General features: G+C 43.8%; 1 protein-coding gene across 1 annotated transcript in view; it reads right to left on the bottom strand.

Annotated features, from left to right (window-relative positions):
* Window positions 1-20,190, bottom strand: part of LOC135218162 (integumentary mucin A.1-like) — a 139,249-nt gene that overhangs the window by 37,962 nt on the left and 81,097 nt on the right. The window contains exons 5-6 of the mRNA XM_064254312.1: window positions 15,334-15,534; window positions 159-227 (exon numbers count right to left, since the gene is read on the bottom strand). Of these exons, the coding sequence (XP_064110382.1) occupies window positions 159-227; window positions 15,334-15,534 (270 nt within the window). The remainder of the gene's footprint in view (window positions 1-158; window positions 228-15,333; window positions 15,535-20,190) is intronic.

Consider the following 20,190-nt stretch of genomic DNA (forward strand, 5'->3'; position numbering starts at 1 on the left):
AAATGCTCTAAATATTAAATCAAAACATACACAACTAATAAAATATTACTGAATTTCCTTTTGGGAGAATAATACTAAAGAATGTGTCATTGCAAATCATGGTTAATCTTAAAAGAGAAATAATGTTCCAGGATTTAAATTTATACAAAAATGCTTACCAAAGAAACTGGCTGCATCAAAATGTCTTCCAGAAGGTGGTGCGGGTGCTGTGGTTGTGGCTGGAGGTTCTGAAAGATTAAAAGTAAATAAGAAACAACTTGCAAGATTTTAAAAGCTCAGGTACATGCTACCAACCTGTTCAGTCCAAATGTAAAAATAAAAACCTGGAAAATGCATCAGTTCCATCAAACAAACAAGAGAGAAATACTTTTATAAAAATGTTATTGTTATAATACAATTAAGTTTGTTCATACTTACCTGGCAGATATATATATAGCTGTATTTTCTGAAGTCCGACAGAATTTAAAAATTCGCGGCACACGCAGTGGGCGGCCAGGTGGTAGTACCCATTCCCGCCGTGGGAGGCGGATATCAGGAACTATTCCCATTTTCTATTCATATTTTATCAGTGCCACTGTCTCCTGAGGGGAGGTGGGTGGGCACTTTAATTATATATATCTGCCAGGTAAGTATGAACAAACTTAATTGTATTATAACAATAACATTTTGTTCATGAAACTTACCTGACAGATATATATATAGCTGAATCCCACCTTCGGATGGTGGGAAGAGACAGAATAGGATTTTTTGGGAAACTAAATTAAGTAGATGATATACATCTTGGTTCCTCACCTGTTAGCATAGCCGACTTCGTGATTACTGTCACCAAAGTCTGCTTCTGCGTTACTAGAGTTGCCAGCGAGGTAGAGACCTGTAATGCTGGTGCGCTCTAGATGATCTGTCAACGGGGGCGTGACCACAATGTGACTAGACCATATGACCATACTTCTGAGGGCACCGAAGCTAAAACCACCACCTGACCTAACCTATCAAAGTTAGTTCCATAACTTCTAGGCTAAAGAAAAGGAACGCGCCTCAAGCGACCAACCCTTCAAAGTTAAAAGCACACCTATCCCTTTTTTATAGGATAGGATTCGTGTTGCTTCCTGCCCCCAATAATATATCTACGGAAATGTATGGTCCTAGCGACTTACAGATCTCAAATGTCGTCTTCACATCCCGTCGGGAGTGTGAAGCGAACACAGAGTTGCTTCGCTAAAGCGTGGCACTCAGGATGTTACTGAGTGTCATGCTCTGTTGAAATGCTTCCGAGGCCGCGCCCTCACCTCTTGAGCATTCATATTAAGAAAAATCTCAATCTTTATGCAAACATAATGAATGAGACCTCTTAAAAGAACTCCTTGGCTATAATGCCAGGGTTTTCTTGGACATGAACCAGTCTGGTCTTTTACGGAACACCGGCAGATTGTCGGGAGTGTGATGCGAACACAGAGTTTGCTTTCGCTAAAAAAAAAGCGTGGCACTCAAGGATGTTTACTGAGTGTCATGTTCTGTTGAAATGCTTCCGAGGCCGCGCCCTCACTTCTTGAGCATTCATAATTAAGAAAAAATCTCAAATCTTTATGCCAAACATAATGAATGAGAACCCTCTTAAAAGAACTCCTTGGCTATAATGCCAGGGTGTTCTTGGACATGAACCAGTCTGGTCTTTTACGGAGCACCGCAGATTGTCCGTTGACCTTGACTTTCTATAGTTTTATCAAGATAAAACTTGAGAGACCCTACAGGGCACAGAGCAGTTAGAATATTAGCCTTTCTGGTCACGTGTATTAAGTTCGCAGAAAGGATAGGTTCGAAATGCTTTTGGCATCAGAAACTCAGACTACGTCTAAGTTCCATGCCGGAACCTTTGATCCAGAGAATTTCAAGATCTCCACAGACCTCAAAGATCGTGAAGCTTTGTTGTTTGACAGAACCGAATCTCTGAGCCTAGAGGCCGTCAACAACATATTTGCATATTCTACAATAGTTAGGACTTCTAGCTTATCTCATACTTCAGACGGAAAGATAGAACCATAAGGAAATTCACAGAGGTCGAGTTGGAGGAATAGTCATTTCCCTTCACTTACTCCAGAAACGGCCTCCTCCGATTGAACACTGAAAATAGGCAGCACTGCTTTGCCTTGGCCAAGAGACTGCCATCTCTTGAAGATCTTATCGCTATGTACCGTTGAAGACGAAGGTAGATATAGAATGCAACCTACGTCTTCACAGACGAATCGAGAGAAGGATTCTCAAGATTCTGAACCTGTGCTTACAAATGACTGAAACGCTAACCGCTATTTCATTGCTGTCCGGTGAGAAGTCGTAGTTGCAATGAAAGCGGGGCGTTCTTCAGTAATGAAAACACAGGGGAAAGCCGCCTGAAGGACTGCTTCTCATGGGCTGAACATTTGGAAGTAGAGCTGTCAGGTCGGAGAGTAGGCGATGTCTTTTATGACATATCTGTTAATTCGGGATGAACAATGAACAATTGTACACCTACGAATATGAGATATTTTAAAGACAACTCAGATGTCTGCAAAATCATTCGCATTATCAGTGCGATGCAGCGGGAGACTTGTACAGACTTCTGTTACCGTGCGGTAAACAGTAAAATGAATAAGTCTAAGAGATATCTCTGTTGAAAATTCTCGCAATATCGAAGGCGATGGAATCTATCGTCACAGCAGTAGATGGTCCTTCATAATTGCGAGAATCCCCTTTAATCAGAGACCTAAGTCCAAGATTGTTGGGCAGAGATACGGTTCGGTAGTCAATCAAAGCAGGGGAGAGAGAGAGACATAAACAACCGTGCATCTCGGAGGCCCAGCTGATACTGAGCGGCTATCAGGCACAGGCAGTTCAATACGCAGTAGCAGAGCCTGAGCTCCCGCTGACTCGTCATCCTGAGTTGCCAGGTAATCCATATTCCACAAAGGAATGCGTTCGGCTAGAACCACCGAGCATAAAAGATATGCTCGAGCAATTATATTTAGGCGAAACGAATTTCGGTAAATATAAAAGTTGAAATGGTGTTGTCGTGACAAAACCATAAGTATAAAAAATTGAAACAAACTCCTGGGAGGTTGCAGGCAACCCCGAGTTGCAGTTCAATTAGAATACTTCTCGTCTAAGTCGCAATCCGTAGAAAAACTAGGATATGCGCCTACCCCTCGGACAATTCAACTGCTTAGTAGAATCATGTCGCGAGGTTAATATACGTAGTATATTTATAGGATTCTGAACAACGATCTCCATCCTAAATTCTTTCCTTCAAGAAAACAAAATAAGGATTGGAGATCGACCACCTTCGATCTCTATCAAAGAGAGTGAAGGAGAAGTCTTCCTCGAAGGAAAGCTTCAATGGTGAACAGAATACTAACTGCCTGAGTTGCCAGCTACTCCCTTTACGAAGGAATAGGTATGATATTATCGAGCAAAAGGAAACTCTCAAGCAGGCGTATTTAAACGAAACAGAATTCGCTAAATACAGAAGCTGAGTTGGTGTTGTCGTAACAATACCTGAAGAGTTGTTCTTACTCCGAAAACTCTTGAAAGGTTGAAGGGAGTGTCAAATAAATACATTAGAACAACAGTTCTTTCGGCTTCTATCCGCAGAGGTAAATACGATATGCGTAAATGACTTGACCCATGCGTTAGCAAAATGACGCAAAGATAAACTACATAAAGTATTGTAGTAATTTGAACATCAAATTCTCTACTACATCTTTCCTCGACGAGGAAGAGAGAAAGAAAGGGAAACCGACTGTCCACGTTCTAATGAATGAGACTTTTTAAAGAAGCTCCTTGACTCTTTGCCAAGACTCTTTGCCAAGAAAAGGGAGTAATATTCGAATAGAGATCATCAAGAGAACCGAGGATCGAAAAGGACCGTTCAATGTTCTTATGATATTGGACATAAGACTTCCTGGATCTAGTCTACAAGTCTTTTTCTTACTCCCCGGATGAGCCTCTGAAAATGAATGAGAGCTCTTCCGAAATTTGTTAATGAGTTTATCCGCTTAAACGATAAAAACGTTAAAATCTATGACAATGAGAACTACCCCATTTATGAGGGGTCCCCCACTTAAATGACAATGGGGAAAACGTCCTGACTTGACAAAACTATTAGCACTTTGCTAATAGGGGAAAACCCTCCCTTTAACATGACCGAAAGTCACCCAGGAATCCGAGTATATAATCTTCCCGATTCTCAAAGAAATCGATGAAGAGGAAAGAGGGATCGAAGAAAAAATTCGGGTATGTCTTTCCGCTAACTCCGAATCCTTTTTAAAAATTTCTGTAAAGAAATGTCCTCAACAGCAAATAAGACGCCTTCAACAAGTCTTTTCTCTCGCAAAGCGTCCTGCCGAGCTTCCACCGAAGCGTCCTGGCGAATGTCCACAAAAGCGTCCTCATAAGCGTCCTGCTGAGCGTCCTCAAAAGCGTCCTGGAAAGCGTCCTGCTGAGCGTCCTCAAAAGCGTCCTGCCGAGCGTCCTCAAAAGCATCCTGGAAAGCGTCCTGCTGAGCGTCCTCAAAAAAAGTCCTGCTTAGCTACGAGCGTGTCTGAGCAGAGAACACCAAGTCTTCTGAACGACGTTCCAGAGAGGAACTCGTTGAGCGCCTTGATGCATGCAAGGCCCGCCAAGAGGCGTCCTGGCGAGCGACCTTGCCAACATCTCAATGTTATGACGAACCGCGTTTTGCGTATGACGTTGAATATTTTTAAGGGACGTCCTCATGCGAGTCTCCATGGAGAGCCGCACGCTGCTCCTGAAGAGTGTGAACACTAAAGGAAGACGTATGGCTTTCGTCTTCCGCAAGGTGCTTGCCGAGCGTCCTGGAGAATGTCTCTACTTATAGGACGTCGAGCACCTCCAAAAGCTTCTTCACGTCTAAATTGCCCTTCTTATGCAGACCAGAGACATAAGTTGTTTGACTGTGCAAAGCAGCTTGCCGGCCGTCAAACTTATCAGCTTGCTTTTTCGAAGTAAAGCGAACGTTACATAACGTATACGGAGCGCCATGAGGAGAGGAGACGAATACTGAGTTGCTCCTCCAAAAGGTGGAATCAAGAATGTCCTTGATTACCAAATTCTTTTGGAATGCTAGCGAGGTTGAAACAGCTCTAACTTCATGAGCGTTCACTCGCAGGAGGCTCAAATCACTCTTCTGGCAAGATGAATGAGCCTCCTTAATAATGTATAAATGATGTATACATGAGCGTTCACTCACAGGAGGCTCAAAGAACTCTTCTGGCAAGATGAATGAGCCTCCTTAATAATGTATAAATGATGTATACATGAGCGTTCACTCGCAGGAGGCTCAAATCACTTCTTCTGGCAAGATGAATGAGCCTCCTTAAATGTCCCTTAGGAAAAGAGCCAGTGCATTCTTCTAAAAGGGAAAATGTGGTCTCTTTACTCTTTCATCCTCTCGTGACGAGAGAGAGGACGTGAAGCGTCCTCTTCTCTAAAGCTTCTTTAGGGGGCGCGAGTCCTTCCGAGAACTCCAACCCCTGTGTGGGGAGGACGCCTCGGAGGACGAGAAACAATCCTTCAAGATTCGTGCACGTGCTCGATCTTCGGCAGCCTGGGAAGCGACAACAGGACCTGCCGAAAGGAAGCCAGATCAGCATGAAAAACCCGTAACCCTCCTTCGGCTTTTGACATGCCCTCTCCCTGGTTTCCTGGGAGTCCGACAGAGGTCTAGGCCTAGAGGCGTTATGGGGCCGATCTGACGTTCCCTCCTAACGAGAGAGAGGACGTGAAGCGTCCTCTTCTCTAAAGCTTCTTAGAGGGCGCGAGTCCTTCCGAGAGCTCCAACCCTTGCGCGGGGAGGACGGCCTCGGAGGACGAGAAGCAATCCTTCAAGATTCGTGCACGTGCACGATCTTTAGCAGCCTGGGAGCGTCAACAGGTTCTGCCGAAGGGACGCCAGATCGGTGGGGAGCCCCGTAACCCTCTTGCGGCTTTCGACATGCCCTCTCCCTGAGTCCTGGGAGTCCGACAGAGGTCCAGGCCTAGAGGCATTATGGGGCCGATCTGACGCCCCCTCCACAACAACAAGGGGCACTACACTTCACAACACTGATTGGAGAGCGAGCACTTTAGTCTAAGATTACTTGATGTAATCCTCTAGCAGACACTTCTTCTAGGCCCGTAAGCCATACCACAGGGTTAGGCAAAATAAAAACTACAGGAGGTTAGAAGGTTCATTATTTCTAACTTCTGTTTACTGTGGAGGAAAACTCCTGATTCTAACACGCTCTAAAATGCGTACATGAAACCTGCTTCTTCCGTAATCAGTCACACATTACACTAATTACATTGAACTTATGCAAAGAAAACATGTAAACGTCATATCTACTAAGTGAGTGTCTACCGAAAGTTCCGGTAGCCTCACCTTACCATGCAGACAACAAAGTCTGAAACTAGGCTAACTAGCTTCAGACATCAAATGCAATGAAAAAATTTACGATAGCGTATGCCTAGCCACAAATCCAAGATAATCGAAAGAATAATTAGGATACTTAAGCGGCTAATGAAGTTTTCAAAATCCTAGGCGGAGGTCTGTAAACAGTTGTTTACCGACCGGCGACAGAAAAAATATGAATAGAAAATGGGAATAGTTCCTGATATCCGCCTCCCACGGCGGGAATGGGTACTACCACCTGGCCGCCCACTGAGTGTGCCGCGAATTTTTAAATTCTGTCGGACTTCAGAAAATACAGCTATATATATATCTGTCAGGTAAGTTTCATGAACAAAATGGATCATCAATGTCACGCGTGACAATACTTAAAACAAATGGTAAACATGAAAACAAAGTCAGAATGGAATGAGGCCAGGATGGAATGAGTAAATACTACAATCAAACACTTCATTGCCAGAGAATTCATGATGCTGAAAAAACTAGGCTGCACAAGATTCATAAACGTACAATTTTTATTCACCAGTCCCAGTCTCCTATCTATTTCAGGGCCAAAAGATTGAGAGCATTGTTTTGAGCTACATTATTCAGTACCCATAGGGCTAGCCAGTCAAAAATATTTAAAACCAAAAATCTAGAGATTGTGGAGGAGATTCTGACAGATGACAGATAAGTTGGAGACAACATTTGGCAAGGAACAAACTTTTGCTCCCAGAGTATCTAAAATTATAACTTCTGATACGAAGCAAACTCATTCCTGAGGTTCTAAAGAAATTTTCGTGATTTAAGTTTTCAGCAGCAGTTTACAACTGGAAAAAAGAATTTATTACTTAAGCCAAATAACAAATAAACCAACACCATTACCTGCCTTTTGCAACGCAAAAAGGCCTTGGTAAAATTACACTGTTGAAAGTCTTTCCTTTGCTTTTACCTAATCCAAGTTCATCTGGGTCTTCCTTATATCTTCATACTATTTTCCCAGCAGTGGTAGAAAGGGAAAATCCAAGTCAACTGAGTCAGTCAATCATCAATAACTCTTCTGTACAATCTCACTATCCTGCCATCTGAATTTCCTTAAATCATCTGACTTATTATTATTCATATATTATTCTAAAAGATTAAAGTACAATCTTCCTTTTATATAAAATTTCAGTGTATCTGATTTCTTAATCTTATTTAACTAGCCAATTGTTAGATTTGTTTCGATCACTAATCCTTGCTCCATCTAGTGTTACTTTATTTATCCCTTTGTGCATTCCTTTTTTTCAAAACTTCTGTTTTCCCTTAGATTTATCAAAAGTTCCGTCCCTAGTCTGATACTCACACTGCCCAAAAGATAAGCTGGTATGTTTAAATTTTGCTAAAAACATATTCTTCACTCCTAGAAAGACATTCATACATAAACAGACAATCCATATACTTTTCATTTTGGAACTTACTTAACAAATATTCTAATAACTGAATGTCTCCAAAGCTTTTACTTTACCTATAGTTTATGTTATTTCAAAGTAGAAGCAATTAATTACATATTCCAATTGACAGCTCAGCTATACTAATGTAAGATGAAAGCCTGTACCTCATCCTCCTCTTTCAAAATAAAAAGAAAAATACAACAGAGCATCAATAAATAGAAATTCGAAACAATATGTTGGCGCTGCTGTCAATGCCACCAAAGACCTGTCCACACCACCCAACAGTGGTACTCCCCTACTTGATAGATAAACAGACACCACCCTATTTATGAATAAATCATATTTTAATGATAAAATAAGGTTTCACAGATACTTACCAAACAATTACTTTAGCTGTACGCTTTCTTACCTGGCAGTCGAAAATTCAGATTCCTGGCGGCGGTAGCAGCGCTGCCATCTTTTGTGTAGGTGATACACATCCCACCCACTATCGGGAATACCTGGTACTGCTGAGCTTTTAGACTTCAATTCGTTGAGCCGCAACATCCATCTGTGGGGAGGAGGGCGGGCTCTGATTATGTAATTGTTTGGTAAGTATATGTGAAACCTTATTTTATCATTAAAATATCATTTTCACATAAGTGACTTACCAAACAATTACATTAGCTGACTCCACATTACCCGGAAGGTGGGTATATGGACAGCTTTCTGAATAAAAATAAGTCATGTGCTCACATTATATATAATGTCTGCAGTACCTTACCTTGTGAGAGAGCAGCTACAGGTAGATACTGCCTCTGGTCGGCGCTCTCATCACATGTAGGAGACGTGGCAGTAAAGGCCAGGGTCATCCCTACTAATGGTGGGAAAAGACCAGATAACACTACACAACACCATCACCTACACTAAAAATTATGATACCCTTAACCAGATATAAGAACCGGTGGGTAGTTCAGGTACATGTACCCCCGGGCTTCCCATAAACACAAAACACCTCAAACTCAAGGCGAGGAGACAGTAGAGGGTAAACACCGGGTCCCCCTATGCTTCCTCTCCCAACAACATTTCCGCTACTGACACCTGAAGAACTTATACAAGGTGAAAGAAGTCTCAGTTTTCTGGATTGGACAATTACCGCGTTAGCCAAAAAATTGAAGATTGCCAGTCTCTGGATGAGGATTTTCCTGCGGACTGGCTCAATCTGTTGTCCTGTGCGGACAAGGCAGCGAGACACGGTTCAGTGGAATTGGCTGCCTTATTCACTATGGGAGTACTCAAGAAGAGAGAACGGTGGTGCTCCTTCACATCTCTAGGAGTAACCGTTCTCCCCCCTTCGTAAAACTCACCTGTTTCCAGAAGATACCATCAAGCATGTACTGTCGGACCTCGAGAACAAGTCCACCGATGATCTACTGTCTCAATCAGTGAGAAGACCTAAGGAACCTCGGGTGACAGTAGCCAAAACTTCAACTTTCCAAAAGCACACCTTTCGAGGAGGTAAGTCGAGGTGGTAGCAGAGACAGACTAACCTACAAACCACCTCCAAGTCTACCAAGAGGCCTCTCTTTACGACTGATAAATGATCGAAAGGTCCTTCACCCACCTGTGGGGGCAAAACTCCACAGCTACTGGGAGGAATTGGGGTCGAAGAGGAGCAGAACAGCGGGTCATACAGATGCTTCGAGAAAGATATGTGATCCCTTTCACCGGATACACCACTGTCCAATAAACCTGTCTGTTTGACAGCATACTCTACGGGATCAATAAGAGCTTTGGCTTAGCCAAAGACATAGAAGAGCTCATCAGCCAAGAGGTCAGAGGAGGTAACAGACACTAACTCCCCAGGGTTTTACAACCGGCTCTTGTAGTCCCCCAAGGTATCAGGGGGGATGGAGACCTGTTTTGGACGTAAGCGCTTTGAACATCCTCGTCCGGAAGATGAAAATTCCGAATGGAAACCACTCTATCAGTAATGTCAGTCATCCAACCGGGCGACTGGATGGTACCTCTCGACCTGAAGAATGCATACTTCCATACCCCCATTCATCAGAACTCCAGAAAATTCCTGAGATTCGTCTTCAAGAGGAGTCTTCCAGCCCAGAGCCCTCTGCTTCGGTCTGCCACACACCTAAGTATTTACTCGGATTCTCGCTCCTCTGGGAAAATGGCTGCCCTTGATGAGGATCATAACAGCCCTTTACTAAGGTGACTGGCTCCTGTGAGCCGGATCCAGTAGTCCGTGTGTGAAGGACTTGGAGAAGACGCTTACTTTGACACAACAATTGGGTATTTTAAAATCCAATGAAAAGTCCCAATTGATTCCTACTCAGAGGATTCTCTCTAGCTTTTTGGGTTTTTCTCTCCCTGAAGATGATAGAATCCTGCCTGTTGCCAGTCCAACAGTTTCTGGTTCACCCATCCTGCTCAGCTCTAGAATGGATGAGCCTAGTCAGGACCCTGGCTTCAATGGAGAGTTTGTTAAGTCAGGACGCCTACACGAGGCCGCTCCAGATTTTCTTGAAAACAAATTGGTCCCGGAAGACAAAGTCGGACTCACTAGTTTTCCCCCTGATGGAAGAGATAACGGTAGATCTTCGTTGGTGGCTCTCGAGGGAAAGATTACAAGAAGGAATTTCCCTAGTCGTGTCGAACCCCGACCTGCTGTTCTTCTCAGATGCCTCAGCCAGCGGATGGGGAGCCCTCCTAGGAGCCAAGAGAGTATCAGGTCTGTGGACAGAATGAGAAAGACCTTGCACAACAATGGGAAGGAATTGAAGGCCATCCTTTAGGAGTAAAAGCGTTCGACCTTTAGTCACCAGAAGAAACATAGCAGACTACTCAGCCAATACCACAGCATTGTCATATTTGCGGAAGCAGGGAGGGACCCACTCGTTCTCTCTCAGCAAGATAGCCGAAGTTCCCCTCACCTGGACGAACGAGAAGAGGATCACCATTCTTCCAAGATTGCATAAGGGAGAATGAACGTGATTGCAACCGAACTGAGTCGGGTAAATCAGGTGTTACCAACAGAAAAGACTCTGAACAGTGTGTATGTCAGGACCTCTGGAAGCTTTGGGGAAGACCATAGATAGATCTGTTTGCCACATCAAGGAACAATCACCTTCCCATTTTCTGTTCTCCGATTCCAGAACCACTAGTGTGGAGAACAGATGCGATGCTGCTAGATTGGACAGGACTGGACGTTTACGCTTTTCCTCCCTTCGGGATGATAAGAGCGGTCTTGAACAAGCTTCAATCACACCAGAATGTCACAATGACTCTAGTAGCGCCATTCTGGCCCAGGAAAGGTGGTTCCCGGACCTTCTCACAAAATCCATCGCTTCTCAGATAACACCATTTCAACCGATATCACCAAGGGTTGTCAGCTCTGGCCCTGACAGGATTCAGACTGTTAGGAACCTGTTCAGGGCAAAAGGGTTTCCACGAAGGGCATAAGAAGCTATTGCTAGCTGCAGAAGAAGCTCTTCTGCCAAGCTCTACCAGTCACCTAAAACAGAGATTGCAGAATTTCATTATTCTGAGGGACACCAAGAAGTTAAATCAGTTTCCAAGCAAAGAGGCCTCGACAATCGTCTTTAGTTCCTCCAAGAGGCCTCGACAATCATCTTTAGTTCCTCCAAGATTCCAAGCATGAAGAAGTGGAATGGAATTGGATGTAGTTTAAGGTGGCTTAAGGTCCCCAATTCGAACCATTGAAATCGTCAACCATGAGAGACTTAACTAGGAAGACACTATTCCTAGTCGCCTTAGCCACAGCGAGCAGAGTAAGTGAGAGTCCACAAGGCCGGAGAAGTCTCCTTGGGAGGAGGTAGAAACTCCCAAAGAAGGAACTCCTTTCGCATAAAACCCGTAGTTTTTATTTGCAACTTCGACTGAGGGAAGGCGAACGAAGCCTTGCCTGACTTCCTCTTCTTAGCAAACCACTCTTCCCTTCTTTCAGTGCTTTCTTCGAGGACTGGTTTCGGTAATCTCAAAGGCGTTGATCTCCTACCTTCCAAACATCGACGGAGGGGAAGGCGAAGCCGATTCAAAAAAAAAAAGTTTGGATACGTCTGCAACAGGAACCTTAACAGACTAGAATAAGCAGAAGAGGTCTTTGAATCCTGGTCTTGGGTTTCCTCTTCTGACATGTCAGCTGACACCCTGTCTTCCTCTTCCGTCTGGCTCGTTGTCTTCTACAAAATAACCATCAATTCTTGAAGCTGATATTAAATGGGTCCAAAGCAGAATCCTCTGGCAAGGGTTTGGCCTTCAAATCATCCTTGGGCGAAGCCGAAGTCGTGACTCTTCTTCGAAAACGAACGACTGGGAGTTGAAAACCACAAGAGATGTAAGAGGCGAGCGAGTCGAAACATCTCGAGACTAATAAGGCGAAGGAGTCGAAAATCCTATTGACACAAAACCAGGTTGCCGTTTTGAGGAATTTCGTCTATAAGTGTGGCTTTCTGGTGACATCTGGCAACTCCTCGTGGCTTTTCCAACCACAGCCTACGGTACTGAATAATGAAATTCTTCATTTGCCTTTTTGTAGAAAAAACGGTACCACTGCACACAACGAATCCAATGATGCGAGTCAGTCTCACAAGTGTGCGAATGTAACGCACCTGAATGTCTGACTCCGTCCGAAGATATGCTATCTGAAGAGGACTGACGATCCTCCACGAAATTCTGGTCCGGAGTCGTGGCTGTCGTACGGCTCTTCTTCGAACACGAACGACTGGGAGTTGAAACAACACAAGACGTATGACGGTATGAGGCGAACGAGTCGAAGCAGCTCAAGGCGAATGAGGCGAACGAGTTGAAGCAGCTCAAAGCAAATGAGTCGAAGCAGCTCAAGGCGAATGAGGCGAACGAATCAAAGCAACTCAAGGCGAACGAGTCGAAGCAGCTCAAGGCGAATGAGGTGGACAAGTCAAAGCAGCTCGAGGTGAATGAGGCGAACGAGTCGAAAAAGCTCAAGACGAATGAGGAGAACGAGTCGAAAATCCTATTGTACTATATAAATATGGCTAACTGGTGACACCTGGCAACTCCTCGTGGCTTTTCCGACCACAGGCTGCGGCACTGAATAATGAAATTCTTCATTTGCCTTTATGTAGAAAAAATGGTAACACTGCACACAACGAATCTAATGATGCGAGTCAGTCTCACAACTCACAAGTGTGCGAATGTAACGCACCTGAATGTCTGACTCCGTCCGAAGATACACTATCCGAAGAGGACTGACGATCCTCCCCGAAAATCTGGACCGGAGTCATGGCTGTCGTACGCTTCTTCTTCGAAAACGAACGACTGGGAGTCGAAACAACACGAGATGTATGAGGAGTCTCGCAAGCGAGAGAGCGCTCTTAACAGGCGGCGACATCCCTCTCGTACACTGGGCATGTCTCTTCAAAGGACGCGACACTAAATCACTACACACTTTTCGCCTCGACACAGGCGACTGCATTTCCGAGTTGGACGACAACTGCATGTCACTGATATCTACGCCTTTACAGCGGCGGTTCCTAGGCACTCGCGAGTCGACTACGTCGACGGAGTCGGCAACTGACTTTGGGCAAACTCCCCCAGTCTCCCTTCGACCTCCGGTATGTCTTCTCCCGGGAGCTGGGGAGTATGACAGTGACCTTCGTCTAGGAGAACAGGGGTAACGGACAGACGCCTCCTCGGACACGACACTGACACTGACACTTGGCCTAACACTGGCCTTATCACTTGACTCTTTACGAACGCACCTCTAACATGGAAATGGTGTTGGGATCGGGAACATGGGATACCTGGTCTGGAGTAAATGGTACTGAAGTTGGAGGACTATAAAAAATATTAGATAAAAGTGGAGAAGATAGTGACGGTTTGCTCGCCTCTAAAGGCACAGAAGTTGTCTCTACTCTAGTTTTACTACACGCTCTAAGCGCTGTTTCCTTCTCCTATCTTTGTCCATTTTATCCAAATGGGCTTGATAAGTCTTCCAACCTTGCTCATCTAAACTACGGCACTCATCACAAGTTAATTCCTTGCTACAGCACTGACCCCTACATTAATACATTTGGAGTGCGGATCGTAACATAGTTTAGCTAATCTAGTTTTGCAGTCACTGCTGCAAAGCCTAACTGAAGAAGAACTAGCATCAGGCATCTTCGTAATAACTTGTTAATGACTAGGCAGCTAACTGATGAAGCAAAAAAGCCAACCAAGAAATTGTACATCACCAAAAAGAAAAAATCCACAATGGCGACGAAAGTCGACTGCAACACAAACCACCGGTGTTACCCCATGGCCGGCAGAAAACGAATTGAAGTCTAAAAGCTCAGCAGTACCAGGTACTCCCGATAGTGGGCGGGATCTGTATCACCTACACAAAAGATGGCAGCGCTGCTACCGCCGCCAGGAATTTGAATTTTCGACTGCCAGGTAAGAAAGCGTACAGCTAATGTAATTGTTTGGTAAGTCACTTATGTGAAAATACCATTTTCTGGTTATCAGTGCCAAAATCTGGTTATCTTGGCACCAATAAGAGCTGAAAATTGCAGATTCTCAGTTAGCGGCAACTTTTACTTATCATCAAGCCATTGGAACGGAACCCCCAGTGACTGCCTGTACAAACAACCAAGATCCCATATTAAAATTGTGTTCAGAGCGCTACCCTTTGCCACCCATAAGTTCAGATTTTGTTTTGCATGCCTATTCTGTCAACAGAGTACTATATGTATGTAGGTACAATGTAGTACATTGCGGCCCACACTTTTTCGCCTCTACAATCACTTGTAACTGCATACACATACATACAGTAGTATCCACTGTATGTACAGTAGTGTAGTATATTAGTCTACACACTAAATCATTTCACTCATAAATATCTGCATTTAGTCGCTAACACAAAATGAAAAAATACAGTAATCAATGAATGCACAGTGTTAGCCTATGAAAAAAGAAAGTAAATTACGAAGTGATAATTTTAGAGATACAGTCCATAGAAAAATTTGCAAATTGGTCAAAGTTCCAGAGTAAAAGTGAAAGACATGCTCCACAAAAAACGTGAAAAAGTAAAGTGTGAATAAGTGGGAGTCCACTATTGTGTTTTAGGACAAAAAAAACAACAGTAATGTATTGATTTTATCTCTACTGTACTTAAATACGCATGAGGAGTACAGTCATCAACTTACAAACAACTCAACATACAAATGGAATGGCAGTCCGAAACTTAACTTGTTTGTAAGTATGGTGGTGTTTATAATCTTACTTTTATGTGCACTGGGCCATACCAATGCCATCTTTCACTCCACCTATCTATCATAAAGCAATGGGTTGGGTAACTATCTGTGATTTCTGAGCTATTGAAAGTATTAAGCTTTGTCTACCCAGAAGAAAATCTCTACTGGAGAAAAGTGCACCCATACCACTAATTGCCTCGCCTTTAAAAACAATCCTGATAAGTGACCCCATACACTTCATGCGAGTTCCCACCTGTTGTTGTTGTAGGCTCTGGAGTAGTTGTTTCAGGAACTGGCGCTGCTGTTGTAGTCTCGGGCTCTGGTGGCGTTGTTGTTGGCTCGGGCGCTGGTGGTGTTGTTGTTGGCTCGGGCGCTGGTGGTGGGTTGTTGGGGGCCTCGGGCGTGGTGTTGTTGTTGGCTCGGGCGCTGGTGGTTGGTTGTTTGGCTTCGGGCGCTGGTGGCTCGGTTGGTTTGTTGTCTCAGGCGCTGGTGGTGTTGTCGTTTCAGGCACTGGTGTTGTTGTAGCCGCTGTTGTTGTGTCAGGTGGTGTTGTTGTGGTTTCTGGTGGCAAAGTTGTTTCAGGCTTTGTTGTTGTTGGGGGGGGTTCACTTGTTGTGGTACCTGAAGTCAGAGTACCAAAAAATGTACTTCTTAATACTGCTGTTACTAAATCAAGTATACTATATATAGGACAACAGCACACAAAATTAAAAATACCTGTTCCACAAATATATTTTTAGCAATATTTTATCTTTTCATAGATACCCAAAAGATAGGGTTACATTTGGTGGATTAAGCACTTGAAGTAACAATTAGCATTATGCAAAACTACCATTGCTAGAGGATTATTACCCTTGACAAATTTGCTACACCTAAGAGATAAACAAGCTTGAATGTACAAGAAGTAACCTCACCAGCCAGTATTAGTGAAATTCAGATACAGCACTACTCTCAGCAGTTACCGTTGCTGCAAGGCGGGTTTTCTGTCCAAGAAAAATTAGCCATCTCTAATTCAACTTTCCTTTATATCTAACCTCAATTACATTTATGACCACACTCAAACAAACTACTTCTTTGAGGGGTTAAACCAGTGCATCAGCAAAGGCTGTGAATGAACAGAACAGCCAAAAGGTAAGATTCAACAGCTTGTTGTACAGATAAAACAACAGCATCTTGTACAGATAAAACAAAAGCAACTTGCTTCACTGAGGCAAAACCCAACAAGAGCAAACAGCTTTCAGGCTCTTAATTGCCTTAAAATCCCACCTATCGAGAAAAGAGATAGGCTACGTAATTTAAAATGCAAAACAATGAATGGGAGTAGTAACACCATCACGGGAAAGGGTACATTAGGACAGGATTTTAAGGTCACAGATTATAAAAGGAATACGAAGAGAGAGAAAAAACTATCAACAGGTAAAGAGGTAAATGGGCCCAAAGAGGAATATTAACAAAGAATTTCCATAAGTTTCTCGAGGCCCTATGAAAAATATGAACAAAGAATTTCCATAAGGTTCTCAAGCGACAATGATCAGGCACCTTTGGAAAAATGATATTGTTATTGTACAATAAAGTTTCATACATACTTACCTGGCAGATATATACTTAGCTATAGACTCCGTCGTCCCCGACAGAAATTCAAATTTCGCGGCACACACTACAGGTAGGTCAGGTGATCCCGCCGCCTGCCGCTGGGTGGCAGGAATAGGAACTATTACCGTTTTAAGCCAGATTTTTCTCTTCCACCTGTCTCCTGAGGGGAGGTTGGGTGGGCCATACGATCGTATATATCTGCCAGGTAAGTATGTATGAAACTTTATTGTACAATAACAATATCATTTTCATACATTCAACTTCCCTGTCAGATATATACTTAGCTGATTGGCACCTTTGGCAGAGGGCAAGAGACAGCTAATTACTGACCTAATAGGTAAACAACATATGTTGTAGGTAATACAAGTTAATTAATAATACCCTAGTTTCCTACCTGTTTAGGCGGAAGATTTCTTAGCTTGCGCTGAGAAGTCTTTTTGTTTCGCCATCAAAATCTTCAGCGAGGGTGTGCCCTATGGCTGAGAACTCTTGAAAAGGACTGTCAATGGGGTCTTATCCACTTACTCAACAGAACCTAATGGCAATTGTCACTGGAGTCTTATTCACTTACATGACAATATACCTATGCCTCTTGGCATATAAAGGAGTAAAATACTGATCCTGATCACCCGATCCTAACCGTGGATTAGTAAATATGATTGAAAGGCGTATCCCCAAAACACCTTTCAAACAACCTAAAAAACTCAACACCAATAATTTTAAAATCACAATATAAAATATAAGGACAAAATTATATTAAGGATCAGTCTTCTCTCCTTTCCCCAGCACTGTATCCGCTGATACATAAGGCCCTAGAGAGAAGCATTTCTCATATGTCACTCTCACATCTTTCAAGTAATGTGAGGCGAACACTGAGTTACATCTCCAATACGTGGCCACTAAGATGTTCTTCATTGACATGGTTCTTGTTGAACGACAATGATGTAGCGACTGCCACGTACTTCGTGTGCTTTTACCCTTAAGGTCTTATATGCCTCACTATCACAGCTCATGTGGGCTTCAGTTATGATGTTCCTAACAAAAAATGCTAAGGCATTCTTTGACATAGCTCTTCTAGGGTCTTTAACTGCACACCATAAACTTTGATTGCAACCCTGCAATTGCTTCTTCTTCTGCAGGTAAAACTTCAAAGTTCTCACAGGACATAAAGTTCTTTCCATCTCATTCCCATCTAATTGAGAAAGGCCTTTTACTTCAAAAGTCCTAGGCCAAGGTCTCGAGGGGTTTTCATTTTTAGCTAGAAATAAAGGTTTAAAGGACAATACCGCCGAATCCTTCTTAAAACCCACTCTCGAGTCAAGATCTTGCAGCTCACTCACTCTTTTCGCAGTGGCGAGAGCTATTAAGAAAATGCATTTTCTAGTCAAGTCCCGGAAAGTAGCTTTATCGGGAGGTTCAAATCTGTCCGACATAAGATATTTGAGAACCACATCCAGATTCCAACTAGGGGTGAGAGAAGTTCTTACTTTTGTAGTTTCAAATGATCTAATTAAATCATGCAGATCTTTGTCATTTCTCTATGTTCAGGCCCCTATTCCATGAACACAGCTGATAATATGCTCTTATAACCTTTAATGGGTGGACACTGCCAGAGAGATTCTTCTCGTAAAAAAACAAAAGAAAAATTCAGCAATTTCGGTCACAGAGGTATCGGAGTAGGACAGCTTCTTCGCCTTACACCTTCTACGGAAAACTTCCCACTTCGATTGGTATATCCGTATGGTTGAGGACCTTCTTGCTCCAGCAATTGCTTTTGCCGCTTTGCGAGAAAAGCCTCTCGCTCTGACCAATCTTTCGATAGTCGAAAGGCAGTCAGAGCGAGAGCGTGGATATTTTGTGATACCTCTCGAAGTGGGGTTTGTTGAGCAGATCTGTCCTTTCGGGAAGAGATCTGGGGAAGTCCACTATCCATTCCTGTACCTCTGTGAACCATTCTCTTGCAGGCCAATAAGGAGCGATCAATGTCATCCTCATTCCCTCCGAGGACACGAACTTTCTCATTACTTCCCCCAGCATCTTGAATGGGGGAAACACATAAGCGTCTATGCCCTTCCAATCCATGAGCATGGCATCTATGGATAGGGCTCTGGGATCATCCCCCAACGAGCAAAAGTTCTCCATCCTCCTGGATAGGAATGTTGCAAACAGGTCCACTTGAGGCTTCCCCCAAAGAGACCATAGTTGCTGGCAGACTTGTGAATGAAGGGTCCACTCTGTTGGAAGGACCTGGTTTTTCCTGCTCAATCTGTCTGCTCTTATATTCTTCCCTCCTTGAACGAACCTCTCGTCAGGAGTCGAATCCCTCTTTCTTCTGTCCATATCAACAGATCCCTTGCTAGTTGGTAAAGGGAGAAAGAGTGTCCCCCCCTTGTTTTCTTATATAAGCCAGAGCCGTGGTGTTGTCCGAGTTGACTTGGACCACCCACGCCTCTGACTTCGTTCTCGAAAAACTGCAGTGCCAAGTGCACTGCTAAGAGTTCCTTTGCATTTATGTGCCAGGCCTTCTGTTCTTCTGTCCAACTGCCTGACACTTTCTTCGTCCCTAGTGTTGCTCCCCACCCCGTGTCCGAAGCGTCTGAGAACAACACCAGGTGAGGGTTCTGAAGGGCCAAGGACACTCCTTCGTTTCTTCTCAGTGGTTCTAACCACCATCGTAAGTGGTTTTTGATACTCTCTCCTATAGGAAAGGTATCCAAAAGATCTCCTTTTCTTCTGTTCCAACTCCTTCTGAGATGGAACTGCAAGGGTCTCAGATTCAGTCTCCCTAGAGAGATGAACTGCTCCAGCGAGGAAAGAGTGCCCAGAAGACTGAGCCATTCCCTCGCTGAGCTTCGTTCTTTCTCTAGGAAGACCGAGATTTTTTCCAACCCTTTCGAGATTCTTTCCTGGGATGGATACGCTCGAAAACCCAGAGAATCCATCCGAATCCCCAGATAGACGATAGTCTGACTGGGGATTGTGTGAGACTTCTCGAGGTTTACGAGCAATCCGAGAGATCTGGTCAATTGAAGAGCTATCTCCAAGTCCTCCAAGCACTTTTGTCTTGTCTGCGCTCTTATAAGCAAATCGTCTAGGTAAAGAGATATCCTCACCCCCTTCAGATGTAGCCATCTTGCTACGTTTCTCATCAACGCTGTAAACACCCTGAGGAGCCGTCGAGAGGCCGAAACACAAAGCCCTGAACTGATAAATCCTTCCCTGCACCATGAATCGAAGATATTTCTTCGACGAATGATGCAGGGGGACATGAAAGTATGCATCTTGCAGGTCGAGGGAGACCATCCAATCTCCTGGACGGAGAGCAGAGAGAACCGAGTTGGATGTCTCCATGGAGAACTTTGTCTTCTCCACGAAGCGATTCAATGTACTCACGTCCAGGACCGGCCTCCACCCCCCCGAGGCTTTCGGCACCAAAAATGACAATTTGTCGAAAATTGCATTTTTCCTAACTATACAAACCTGAGGTCCTTTAACAATAGGAAGTAGCTAGCGGCAG

Source organism: Macrobrachium nipponense, chromosome 9 (assembly GCF_015104395.2).
Source record: "Macrobrachium nipponense isolate FS-2020 chromosome 9, ASM1510439v2, whole genome shotgun sequence".
Taxonomy (NCBI): Eukaryota; Metazoa; Arthropoda; class Malacostraca; order Decapoda; family Palaemonidae; genus Macrobrachium; species Macrobrachium nipponense.